Raw genomic sequence first — 12,515 nt, forward strand, 5'->3', positions numbered from 1 at the left:
AAATAAATGTGTTAGAGTACCCACCGATCATTTATCTTTAAAAATAAAAACTAGGTTGATCTGACACCTCGGTTTATTTTCTTACCTGATCTACGTCTTACCGCAAATTTTCGTTCGGTATATGGGCTTGGAAACAAGCATGTTCCTATGGGAGTTGTCGACTTCTGAGTTTAAAATCCAACTCCATGTTGCCGTTGAATCTTTATCAACTACCATCTGCTATGGAGTTGAGACTTGAAGAAAAAGTAAGGCTCCCTGTTGTTGAGCCGAACTACGGGTGACTATTGAGATGTCTTTGAACATGATATACTTCATTTTGAAGTTGAAATCATAGTTCAAAATTTGATTCGGAATGTGACTTCTTGTTGCCAAATCGTAGTCAAACTTGGTCTTCTTCTTGACTAAAGACTTCGGTTTGAAAATTTGACCAGAAAGTAGTTCCTTACTGTTACTACGCGGTTGATATGCCTTCGAGCTGAATGAAATTGAACTCAAAAGTTTTTGTTGACAGATAACCCTTCTGTCCTTGAGCTATGTCATAGATTAGGCTAAGAGATAATTCCTTATTGCTAAATCACAACCAACCTAGGTCTTCTTCTTGAGTTAAAGACCTCGGTTTACTTCAATAAGAAAGTAGTTCCTCGCTATTACCATGCGGTTGATACACCCTCGAGCTGAATGAAATCAAACTCGAAAGTTTTTATTAACAGATAACCCTTCTCGCCTTGAGCTATAATGTAAATTCAGTTGGGAGATAGTTCCTTATTGCTAAATCACAACCAACCTAGGTCTTCTTCTTGACTTAAAGACCTCAGTTTAAAATTCAAATGGTAAGTAGTTACTCGCTGCTACCATGCGGTTGATACACCCTCGATCTGAATAGAATCAAACATGAAAGTTTTCGTTGACAGATAACCCTTCTCGCTTTGAGCTATGCTGTAAATGGTTCCTTTAAATAAAGGATGACTCCCCTTCGTGGGTCTAAGCTGGTAATAATTCTTTAGATGACTCCTCTTCACGGGAAATCCAAGTGGTATATTCTTTACGTGGTTCCCCTTCATGGGTCTGAACCAAGTGAGATGATCTTTGGACGACTCCATTTCACGGGAAATTCATATGAGATGTTCTTCGAGTGGCATTGAAATATGGATTAAAAACTTTAACTGGAAACTAGCCATTCACCATTGATTTAAGCTAAACTGGATTGTAACACTACATTTTTCTTCGCAATGTCAAGCTCTGTTTTGATAGGAACCACGTTATGAGGCATGGATGGTGGAAAGAGAAGAGATTGGGAACCTGGAGATGCCCCACATCGTTTCAGGTCCTTCAATCGATTTTTCAAAAAAACTGTCTTGTCTGAGATATATCTCCCTTTTTTTAAAAGGTTAGGTATAAAAATGATGTCACAACAATTGAAGCAAAGTATCAATTCACTGAATATTAAATAAATGAATCACACAAGTTGTTTTCAAAAGTTATATCCCTTTGAAAAGTGTCAAGATCCATGAGAAGCCAATGCAATTTGGTTTTGATTTTCATTATTTTCAAATAGGATGTAAACAAGCGCAACTGATACATTTCACTGTAAGGCCCTTTAGAGAGCATTTCTACTTCAATTCTCAGGAATCTTCCATTTGTTCAATTTTCACATACTCCTTAAGCAGAGATAGCGACGAAATATTGATCTAAAAAAAACCTCTGAGTGATTTTGTGTAGTCAACTATAACAGATGTTTCTTAACTCTCTTAGTCTATTTTTATCGAAATTAATTTCAAATCCATATTTATTATACTTTGTTAAACTTGATGTCCTCGCTTTACTGGGAGATTCATCTCGACACCTAGAGACTAGTGTCATGATCTTAATGTACTCGTATTCATAAAGTTAGGGAACTTAACATTGCCCATTACTTTAGCGAAATACCCTTAGTTAAAGGATTCAAGTGTCAAAAAGTCTTCGACTTGACAAACTCAAATGAAACTCACTTGATAAAGCTCAGACATTACCACCATAACTGCTTCAGACATTACCTCCGAAGATTAACATCCTACTACTTTCAGTGGAGTGCCCCCAACATTGTTAAAATTATCGTTCATTAATACCACAATAATTCTTTGATTTTGAGATTTCCTAAGTTTGTCAAGAAGAATATGTTATAGTCTGAGTGTTAGTGAAAATCAGAAAATTTAGTCTTTAGTGCTCAATTTCTAACAACTGATCTAAGCCAAATTTGTTTATTCCACCATTCCATTTGTGAAAATTGTATATCATCACGGAACATACTTAATAGACATGCAAACTAAACTGGTCTTGCAATGTCATGCATCGGAGATGCCCCATCTTGTCTACTTTTATACTTGTACACGTGATAAAACATTTTTTCTTTTTCGGGTAAAAAATATGGATCTTATTTTTAAGGAATTTGATATCGGCATATGTCAAAAGACTATAACCTCATTTCTCAAAATGTGTATTTCATTATACTTGATATTCACTGAATTTCAAACAATTCTCTATTACTCAAAGAAATGTTATTTTAAAAGAACGGTTCAAGCATTTAAAAGATAAATTCAAACAAAACATTGTTTCATAGGCAACACAATTATGTGGTAATAATGATGATCTCTTATTGTCTCATCCCAAGATACAATGTTCCTTGATTCATTTTTCAGATGCATCTCTAGTTGCATAAACATTCGCTTCGGTAGTGTCATTGCTTTCATCGTAAAATTCCAACTCTTTTATGTCTATCATTAGCTAGATCAAAGCTCTAAATTTGACAAATTCTTGTACATCATGTCCATCCTCATTGTGATAACAACAATGACTACCACTTTTGCGATCTGATGTGTTAGGATGTGACGTAAGAAACCCTGCTTTCACCATCTATCTCCATATCCAGGCTAAGGGAGACTTTATTTCAGCAACACTTATTTTGACTCTCTTGTTCATTTCCTCAACAATTGTATTAACTCCGCCTTCTTGGTGGTTAGGAAAAGGGTTTCGTGCAACATTTGGTGCCCCTGAGTTGTTGAAGTGGATCCAATTCTTATTACGCATTCTTTGCACGATCCTCTTGAATATGAACCAGTTCTCAATAGTGTGCCCTGGAACACCGCCATGATATTCGCAATGAGCGTTCTTATCATACCACCTGGGGTATGGGGGCTTCATGGGTTCCACCCGGTATGGTGACACTATGTGAGTGTCAAAGAGTTGTTGATACAGTTCTTTGTAAGTCATGGGAACATGATCGAAATGTTCCCTTTCTCTTTCTTTCCTGGGTTCCCTTGAATCTTGTCTAGAAGTACCTGATAGTATAACTGTAGTTGATTTTGGGTTGGAGATTGTAACATATTTATTGTTGTAGGTGTTGATGTTGTTGACCTCTCCGTCCCTCTTCTTCATAGAAGGTTTATTTCCAGCCTCCTCTCCCTCGATCTTATCTTGCATTATGGTCATTTCTATCATCTCCTCGTCCATAACCAAATCAGCAAAATTTCTAGATTTGATTGCAACCAGGTGCCCGAAGTAAGGAGTCGTCAGTGTTTGCACAAAGAGATTTCTGGTTTCATTTTCATCCAAGGGTGGATGAACTTGCACAGCTAAATCCCTCCACCTCTGTGCTTATTGTCTGAAACTTTCGTTATGCTTCTTCTTCATACTTTGTAGCATAACTCGATATGATCTCATATCTTTGACATGTTTGTATTGTTCCAAGAATGACTTGGCTAAATCATTCCAGGTCCTGATATGAGATCGCTTTAACTGGTTGTACCACTAGATAGCTAAACCAGACAGACTCTCCTAGAAGCAATGAATCAAGAGTTGGTTGTTTCCTACATATCTTGTCATCTTTCGACATAACATGGTAATGTGAGCTGACGGGTAGCTGTTCCCATCGAACTTCTCAAACTCCGGGGATTTGAATTAGAAAAAAACCAAATCTTCAACTACGCGTAAAATGATCCTCTTGACCCTGTGAACCCAAAACCTAAGTCCAAACGCCCTAAAAACAAACCCAACGACGTAGATCTAAAATACAAAGTCTTAATTTTACCTTTTCCGATGAGCCTCTTCACCTTCTGACGACCGCTCCTCTCCTAGGCCATAATCAAAACTTCTTATTTGTTATTTTATGATTTTTCGTGGTTTTACGAGATGCTTTTGCTCGATTTTTGCTATTTTGATGCTTGTTTTTTTGTTTTATTGCATGGTTGCCACTTGTTCTTTTTGTGTTAGTTGTCGTGTTCTTTCTTTCGTGCTTTGCATGGGCTTTTATAGCCATGCTCGGAATGATTTTCTGGGGTTAATCCCGTTTGCTTCGGGGATCGTTTACCCCTATTTCTTGATTTATTTGAGGTTAAGGGTTTCAGTTTCCTCATATTGGTTTGTTGGCCAACAATTTTGGGGATGGTTCAGTCCATGGGTGTTGTGATTTTTCGGATTTCGATGCCAGAAATCTCAGCCTTGGTGGCACTTGGTTCTCACGTGCTGCCCGTTGCCCTCCTGATGTGGTCTGGGCCGTTAGATCACGGGGCCTAGATCTAACGGTTGACGTGTTGTGGTGCCCTTTGCTAAATATCCTAACCCTAACTTTGTTGGGCTCACCAGGTTAGCTTGCTGGGTCAGGCTTGTCTGCCCGGTTGGGCTCCCTACTGGGCCTATTGGACTGTTGGACCCGAATCCTACTTTTGATTTGGTCCTGAAATGGTTAAATAAATAAATAATAAATAGTAATACAAATAATATAATAATAATAACGAAAAACCATATAACATATATTATATTTTTAAAAAATATTTTTAAAACTATATACTATATGTTTTCAAATATTAAAAAAGAACTATATATTATATGTTTTCAAAAATACATTTTCAAAAACTATATTATATATATGTTTTTTAAAACGTTTTCAAAACCATATATTATATGTTTTCAAAAATATTTTCAAAACTATATATTATATACGTTTTTAAAATGTTTTTAAAACCAAATATTATGCGTTTTTAAAAATGTTTTCAAAACTATATATTATATACATTTTTAAAATGTTTTCCAAAACTATATATTATATATTTTCAACAAACGTTTTCAAAACTATATATTATATATATTTTCAAAAAATGTTTTCAAAATTATTTATTATATATGTTATCGAAAAAAATATTTTTAAACTATATTATATATATATATATACTAAATAAAATTCTGGACGAAAATAAGTGACTACATAATAAAAAATCAATTGAAAGACAATTTTTTTCCACATGAATCGTTCATTTGTCTGAAGAGTTTTGGGGTTTGACTGGGAAGGGTTTAGTTTTGTTTTGAGAATAAGAATAGATTAATGAATAATTTAATGGATTTTGAGAATAATAAAAATCATTAACAAAATTACGTCTTTTAGAAAATAAGAATAATCCTTATAAAAAATTATGTCGTTTTAATGAAAAGGTCTATGTCATCACAGTTATGGTAAACATATGTCATGTCAGTGTCCCATTAATAATTTAACGGTGGAATGACATAATTAGAGTTAAATATTAATATTAATGTTAAAATTAATAAAATTAAGATAATAATAATTTTAAATACATATTTAAAAGAGAGTGATATTTAAAGTAATTAACGCATAAATAGAATGATATTATTTATACTCGGGTTAAATTCGGGTGATCAATAAAACCCAATCAAATCCAAAAGAAAAGAGTTTCAAATTCAAAATAAATACATTTTATTTCAATCAATTTGAAGATTCTTCTTCCTGTATTGGGCCCTAGATCCTCTAATCTTCGCTCTTTATCTTACTGTCTTCCTCTTTTTCCTCAGATCCTTTCGATTTTCTTCACTAATTCCTGTCATTAGACTTACGTCTTCGGTTTATGTAGATTTGATTTAACGCACGCTTTACGAGGTAAGGAAGAAAGAAAAATAAGCAACAATTTTCCTTTTAGGTTTGTTTGTTTGGTTCCTGAGAAGACTGATGGATTTCGTATTTGATTTTTGGTGAAGAGTAGATCGGTGTGAAGTGCAATGTGTTAATTGTTTGGTGGCGTTGAAGATCTCTGTACTCGTTGGAGTAAAAGATTTATTCTGCTTAGAGCATTTATTTTTCTCGGTTTGTCACTGATTTAATTCATTTTTTTAAAATGAAGCAACTCGTTATGTATTGAATTCGATGTTTGTTTACTGTTTACCTGCAAAAATAAGATCTAGTTTAGTGTTTCCTTTGCTACCCCCCCCCCCCCAAATTTTACATCTGTTAAAAAGAGTTATGAAATCGATAAATATTTTTGGAAACTCAAATTTGATCTTATTTATCCGTTTGAAGTTGTATGGATAGAAATAAACCAATGAAAATTATTAAGCATTATATAAATTTTATAATTGTTTTTAGGGTTTGAGAATTTTGAGTTACTTTAAAATGTTGTATATTAATTTCTTTTCCATTGTTTGTAGTTAGGCTCACACTTTTGTTTGTTTTTATTCTGGTGCAGTGTGATGGATTCGGATAATCTCTCGTCTGCGGGTGGGCTTGAGGTTGCCCATCAAAATGGTGTTTACCCGCAACTTTGGGTGGCTGGAGACGACATTAATGTTTTGAATGGTGTTAATGGAAAAATTGAGGAAACTGTTGAGAGTTGTTTGCTGAATGGAAGGGATGACAATGGAGCAACTGGGGAAGCTAGAGAAGGGTTGAATGACTTAATCGGAAACAGTGGATTGATTGATTATAAGGTAGAAGGTCTAAACATTTTATCTTAGTGCTTTAATGAATTACCATTAGTCTGATATCATATTCATCCTGTCTTCATAGGAAGGGGAAGTAAAAGATAATGTGGATGTGAAGCAATGCGAACCTTGGAAGGTTCAATGCAAGACGAAGAATGAGAAGCCGTCTGGTCCCAAAATTGCTTCTTCAGTTTCAATGAAAAAAGGTAAAGATGAAAATATTGTAGAGGCGAGGTTAACAACTTCAAATGGAAGATCTATTGCTACAAATTCACATCCGAAACAGCCTCCAAAAAGTCGATCTTGTAATGAAGGACAAGCCAATGCATCCAAGGTTGGAGTTGTGGGTATTACTGGTTTCTTTTTGTTTGCAGTTTCCATTGACTGTTTTTTTTATAACGTTGTTCATTCCTTTCTGATCATTGCTTGTCCTCTCTCTGTACAGCGTTCTGAGAAAACCGATGCAGCCTTCTCCAAGGGCCCTTTGTACGGAATATTTGTTCTTATGTTTGCGGTTCTTTTCCTTTTTTGATGCGTCCTTTACCCTTTTGTATTCATTTGTTATCCAAGGGAAAGCGCTTAGTGGCCACTAGTCACCATTTATCTATTTATTTTCTCCTGAAATTCTATCAAAAAAATTTTTCTCCTGAAATTAAACTTTATGCGCTAGATGATGACAGCTATATTATCCTGCATATTCTCAACTGTTTTGTTTTGTATTACAGTGAGAAACCCAAACTGAAGCCTCTGAAAAAAGGGACTCTTGGTAAAGCTGAAGGAGACACAGAGTCCTGGTATCCTTTTTGGTTTGAACTTTTTGTTATTACTCTCTGTTTGGGACTGTGGGTTCAGGGAGTGCTATTTGAGCACTCTTGTTCTTTCTATTTTTTAATGGCATATTTATGTTTATCCTTATTGCTTCATTGAAGCCCCACTGAAGCTGATGCCAAACCCTGTAAGGTTGGTTCTCTTCCAAATTACGGTTTCAGTTTCAAGTGTGATGAACGAGCTGAGAAAAGGAAAGAGGTCGGTGATTTATATTATATTTATGAGGTTTTATGTTGTTAGTCATTGCAGCACTGTTATTTGCCCTCACCATTATGTTGTACAGTTCTACACCAAACTTGAGGAAAAGATTCAGGCAAAGGAAGAAGAAAAAAGCAATTTGCAAGCCAAGTCCAAGGTGATTTTTGTAAATGCAATTACTTATTGTTCTGAACTCCTTTCTTATCATAATGATATTCCAATTTTCTTCCAGGAAACCCAAGAAGCTGAAATTAAGATGTTTAGGAAGGGTTTGAACTTTAAAGCAACTCCAATGCCAAGCTTCTATCAGGAGGCTCCACCTCCTAAAATGGAACTAAAGAAGGTTAGTTTAGTGTTCTGATGTATAGAAAGCTAGATGATCCGTTGAATATAAAATTTTCATAGGCAATATTTACTTCAATTTTAATTACAATGGCATGCTTATTCATATTGCTTTATTTTCCTGTTTTAAAAGGTTTTCTTATATTTTAGTTTGCCACCTTTTTTCTAATTGTATGCATTTTTATTCAAGCCTTTACATGTATCTGTTCATCATCTTTGCAAGAGCCACTTTTTGTGTCTGCAAAATGCTTTAGATTGCGCATTGGGAAGCCCTACCTCTGTCAACTTCTTTGTTAGATGGAGCTGATGCATTTAACTTGTAACAACTTGAACTAGTTTGCATTACAATTAAATCTATGTTGTGATAGTTATGAAAAACCTTTCTAAACAAACCTGAGAGCATAAAATTGAAATTGTAAATGCAAGGTTGAGCTTGAGGTGATAAATTTTCTAGTCTCTCGGACTCATTTATTGTCATAAGATACTGATTTACATGCTTTTCCCAATATTTTCCATTGGGTATTTGATACTTTGCAAAATTTAGTCAATCCGTTAGGGTAGGTCATGTGAATTGCCAAGTAATATCAAAGCTACTTTAGGTTAATCATTTTATTCTAATTTTTTATCATAAAAAACGTGTCCCAGTTATAGCATGATGTGTCAACTTTTTCATGCATTTATATGCTCTGGTTCTACATCTTGAATGGGCTGATAAATGTAGGCATTATATGTTTTGTGCACGTAGAATTCTATTTTTTTGGTTGCCCTCTTGGTTCCAAGGCTTCGCATTGACTAATCTGGACCGACCCGTGTCACACACCTAGTTTTGGTGGGTGAATCTCCAAACAGAGATTTTCTGCATACACAAGAACTCGAACTCGAGATTTTGTTTAAGCGATTTCAAGCTGCTTACCACCTGAATCTACCCCTATTGGTCTTAGAATTCTATTTTTGAATATACGCATTTTGTTAACCACATCGGACTTCATTGCTTGCTTTTCTCTCAGTTTCATATGTATGGCTGCATTTGTTTTCTCAAATTTTGCAAACATTGATATTTTAAAATTCTCTGGATTCAGATACCACCAACAAGAGCTAAATCTCCCAAGCTTGGTCGAAGAAAAGGTTCAACTCCTTCGGACTCTGATGGTAACAGCAATAATGGCCACCAATCAATCCTGCTAAGCCTGGATGAGAAAGCATTTCGGTGCATCTCTTCCAAAGTAATTTCTCCTGTCAATGCCAAGAAGCCGCAGCGGAAATCACTTCCTAAACTGCCTTCTCAGAAGGTTAGTTTGTCCGGTAAAACAAATGAGGAAAAGACATCCAGTCGGGAAAAGTTTCCTGCATCATCTAAAGCAACAAATGAGGGAAAGGTAACCTCGTGTAAGGCAACACCGGAGGAGAACAGCACCATATCAAATGTAACAAATGAAGGTTTATCTCCAGCCCTTCAGCAGCAGGCAGCTTCTGCAGCTGATTCCGGTGAACATCAGTCTGACATTGATCAAGAAATTTCTGAAGCTGATTCAGGGGAAAGTCAGCACAACATCGATCAAGTACCGGATCAAGAACCGATTGCATCGGAGCATTAAGCATAGCAGTGGTTTGAAGTGGATAGTTCATATACAAAGCTCTTGACCCCATTTTGCTTGGATAAGGACGTATAAAAGTATTATTTGATTATCAAGGCATAAAAAAATTCTACATTAATGGTTATGATGTCTTCTTCTCCGATATTCAGCAGCTTTGGTTTTTTCGTGTGTTGTTTGCAAAGGTTGCTGGGCTTCTTGTTAGGATTCTGCTTTCCTGTTTGCAGCACTGTATGTGAATTACTTACCAAGTTGACCCAATTGATGTTTTTTAAGGATAGCCTATTGAACATATTTCTGGAAAATTTTGAAGTCTTGTTGATGTTAGATAATCCATGGAGTCTTGTTGATGTTAGATAATCCATGATCAAATGGGGGTTCGTCGAAACCTCTCAACAACTTTCTATTGTGAAATAAGTCCATTTTGAAGTTCTGAGAATGCTGCATTGTGTAGATGTTTTCTTTTATTGTATGAAATTAGCACCTACATTGTTTTTAAGGTACCAAGAAGCTTTGGTGGAAGCCATGGATGATAAAATTGGTCATTTGATTGAAAACTGCTTGATCCAGTTTATGTAAGTTGAGATGGGAACAGAAGTCCAATTGGTTTAATTTTTGGTTCGATTCTCCGACATAGATGCAGGACTGGTTCAGAGTATGATTAGCGGATTCATCGTGGTACTCGAACTTCAAATGATTTTTTAAATAGTCCAACTGAGTAAGATGTTCCCAATTGTAGGCAAAAATGCTCGAGAATGTCTGCAATGTGATGCACCATAGTTTGTGATATCCAACGAGGTTTAAGAATGCTAAGAACGTAATACTATCAATCACGTTGAAGCAAGAGATGGTAAAAACAGGATCAAAAAGTGTTTTCAAGGATTAGAGATAATAAACTGTCAAAATCTATCAAGATTTAAAATAAAATAAATATTTAGTTCAGTATGAACAACAAAAATTGGATAACAAATACAACAATTAACAACTAAAGATCAAATTCACAAGACCCCAAAACCATGGCGTCATTCTAGGAAATGATACAGGGTCAATAACCATATGCCATATCAAATTGTCTGATGTCTAAACTAAAGCTGATAATGATCACAGTAACACCCAACTAGATACATTATTAGACAACTTTTTTTTTTTTTTGAAAATATAAGATAGATACCCTGCTATTGCTATTTGGACCCTAAAATTCCCAACTCCTTTAGTCAAGGCAATGTGGTCTCCCATAGCAACCAATTTTGCCACGTTCTGCAGATGTAGCATGAAAATAGAAAACTTATGATTACTGGTTCGTTATAAATATAAAAGTGTATATGGGGTTTTGGATACCATTTTGACGGCTCCTGCTTTCTTGCCACTGAAAACAGACAAATTATGTATTTTCAAAACTTGAACTACTTTTCTTATTTAACCTTACCCTTTCATTTACTTGCTTTTAATCTTAACATGTTGCAGGAAGAATGAGGATATACTTGATAACTATTGGACTAGTGGAAATCTCCGGTAATTTGCTTAAAAATCTACAGACGCCAGATGGTGGTTTCATAGCCATGAGAGATGGGCCAAGAGTTGAAATTTAGAGAAGAAATAAGAATCTAATGTGGAAAAGAATGTTGATTTGGCTCAAAATAATAGGATGGGACCATTGCTAAGGTGTAGGAAGGGCCTATATAATAATTTCTCCTAGTTGTGTACTTAAAAATCGTATTGCCGGGATTCGGGAGCCTCTGGTTCAAGAAGAAATAAACCACACCAATCAAAATTCATATGGATAAAGAGAGAGCCATACCTTGTTCTCAACATGCATGCTTGTCAAGAAATGCTTTGGCCAGGTTACTGAAGCTTACATTTACAGTCTGAGCTGCAGCATAACGCTCAATGACATCAATTACTTCAGGCTTCAGAATCTCCTCCCTGTTAGACTTGTTACAAAGATAATAAAGGGCTCCCAGAGCATAATTCACCTGATATCAATTGTTTCTCAGATGTGTATGCATTTACAGAATCAATCACGAGAAGATTTAATCGAATTGCCGCATTAAATCACGTCAGGTAAATAGATGTTGTTTACTAATATGAGCATGCCCATATTAAGGGTGGAAAGAAAAAAACACCAAGAAGAGAAGCTTTCCCACTCACTGTGTTTCTGACTGGGCTTGATGAACACTGAACACAAGAGGGATTCCACCACACCGAGTAATAACTGTGGCATTAGCTGGATCTGCAAGGAAAAATATACTCGATATGAAAGGGTCATCACTCATCATAATTCATAAAGAAAGAGAACCGCAACTATAGAACTAAAAGTCAGACTCACCCACACAAGAATTGCAAACTCCTTCGACTCCAAATTCCACAAGCTTCTCATTTGGTTCTGTTATGCAATCTAGGAAGAGTTCCAAAACATTGAGCTGCTAAGAAAGTAAGATGCTAATGCGACAGAAAAAGTACTTGATACACACTAATCAAATTTGAGAGAGAAATTATTTCAGTAAGATGCTAATGTGACAGAAAAAGTACTTGATACACACTAATCAAATTTGAGAGAAATTATTTCAGTAAGATGCTAATGTGACAGAAAAAGTACTTGATACACACTAATCAAATTTGAGAGACAAATTATTTCAGTAAGATGCTAATGTGACAGAAAAAGTACTTGATACACACTAATCAAATTTGAGAGACAAATTATTTCACAGAAAACGGGAATTTGAACCTGGCGCAAGAATGAATAATTATATGGATCATAAGCAAGTTCGCCAAGTTTGCAGCAATCTTCTCCTTTGTTTCTGTGGAAACAAGTACTCA

The 12,515-nt window shown here is 35.4% G+C and overlaps 1 protein-coding gene and 1 pseudogene across 4 annotated transcripts; one reads left to right on the forward strand and one right to left on the reverse strand.

Annotated features, from left to right (window-relative positions):
- Positions 1–5,712: 5,712 nt before the first annotated feature.
- Positions 5,713–10,014, forward strand: LOC120197706 (protein WVD2-like 6). 4 transcript variants are annotated; one of them, XM_039199129.1, is made up of 10 exons: positions 5,713–5,920; positions 6,019–6,124; positions 6,504–6,744; positions 6,824–7,072; positions 7,184–7,224; positions 7,464–7,532; positions 7,668–7,764; positions 7,850–7,921; positions 7,997–8,107; positions 9,186–10,014. In XM_039199129.1, the coding sequence occupies exons 3-10, from the start codon at positions 6,508–6,510 to the stop codon at positions 9,699–9,701; spliced, it is 1,392 nt and encodes a 463-aa protein (XP_039055060.1). In that variant the 5' UTR covers positions 5,713–5,920; positions 6,019–6,124; positions 6,504–6,507; the 3' UTR covers positions 9,702–10,014. The 4 variants fall into 4 exon arrangements, with proteins under 4 accessions (XP_039055060.1, XP_039055059.1, XP_039055061.1 ...); XM_039199128.1 differs by having other exon boundaries at positions 6,024–6,124; XM_039199130.1 differs by having other exon boundaries at positions 6,024–6,112.
- A 936-nt stretch (positions 10,015–10,950) lies between these two features.
- Positions 10,951–12,515, reverse strand: part of LOC120197295 — a 2,301-nt pseudogene continuing 736 nt past the window's right edge.

Source organism: Hibiscus syriacus, unplaced genomic scaffold, assembly GCF_006381635.1.
Source record: "Hibiscus syriacus cultivar Baekdansim isolate YM2019G1 unplaced genomic scaffold, ASM638163v2 tig00117048_pilon, whole genome shotgun sequence".
Classification (NCBI taxonomy): Eukaryota; Viridiplantae; Streptophyta; class Magnoliopsida; order Malvales; family Malvaceae; genus Hibiscus; species Hibiscus syriacus.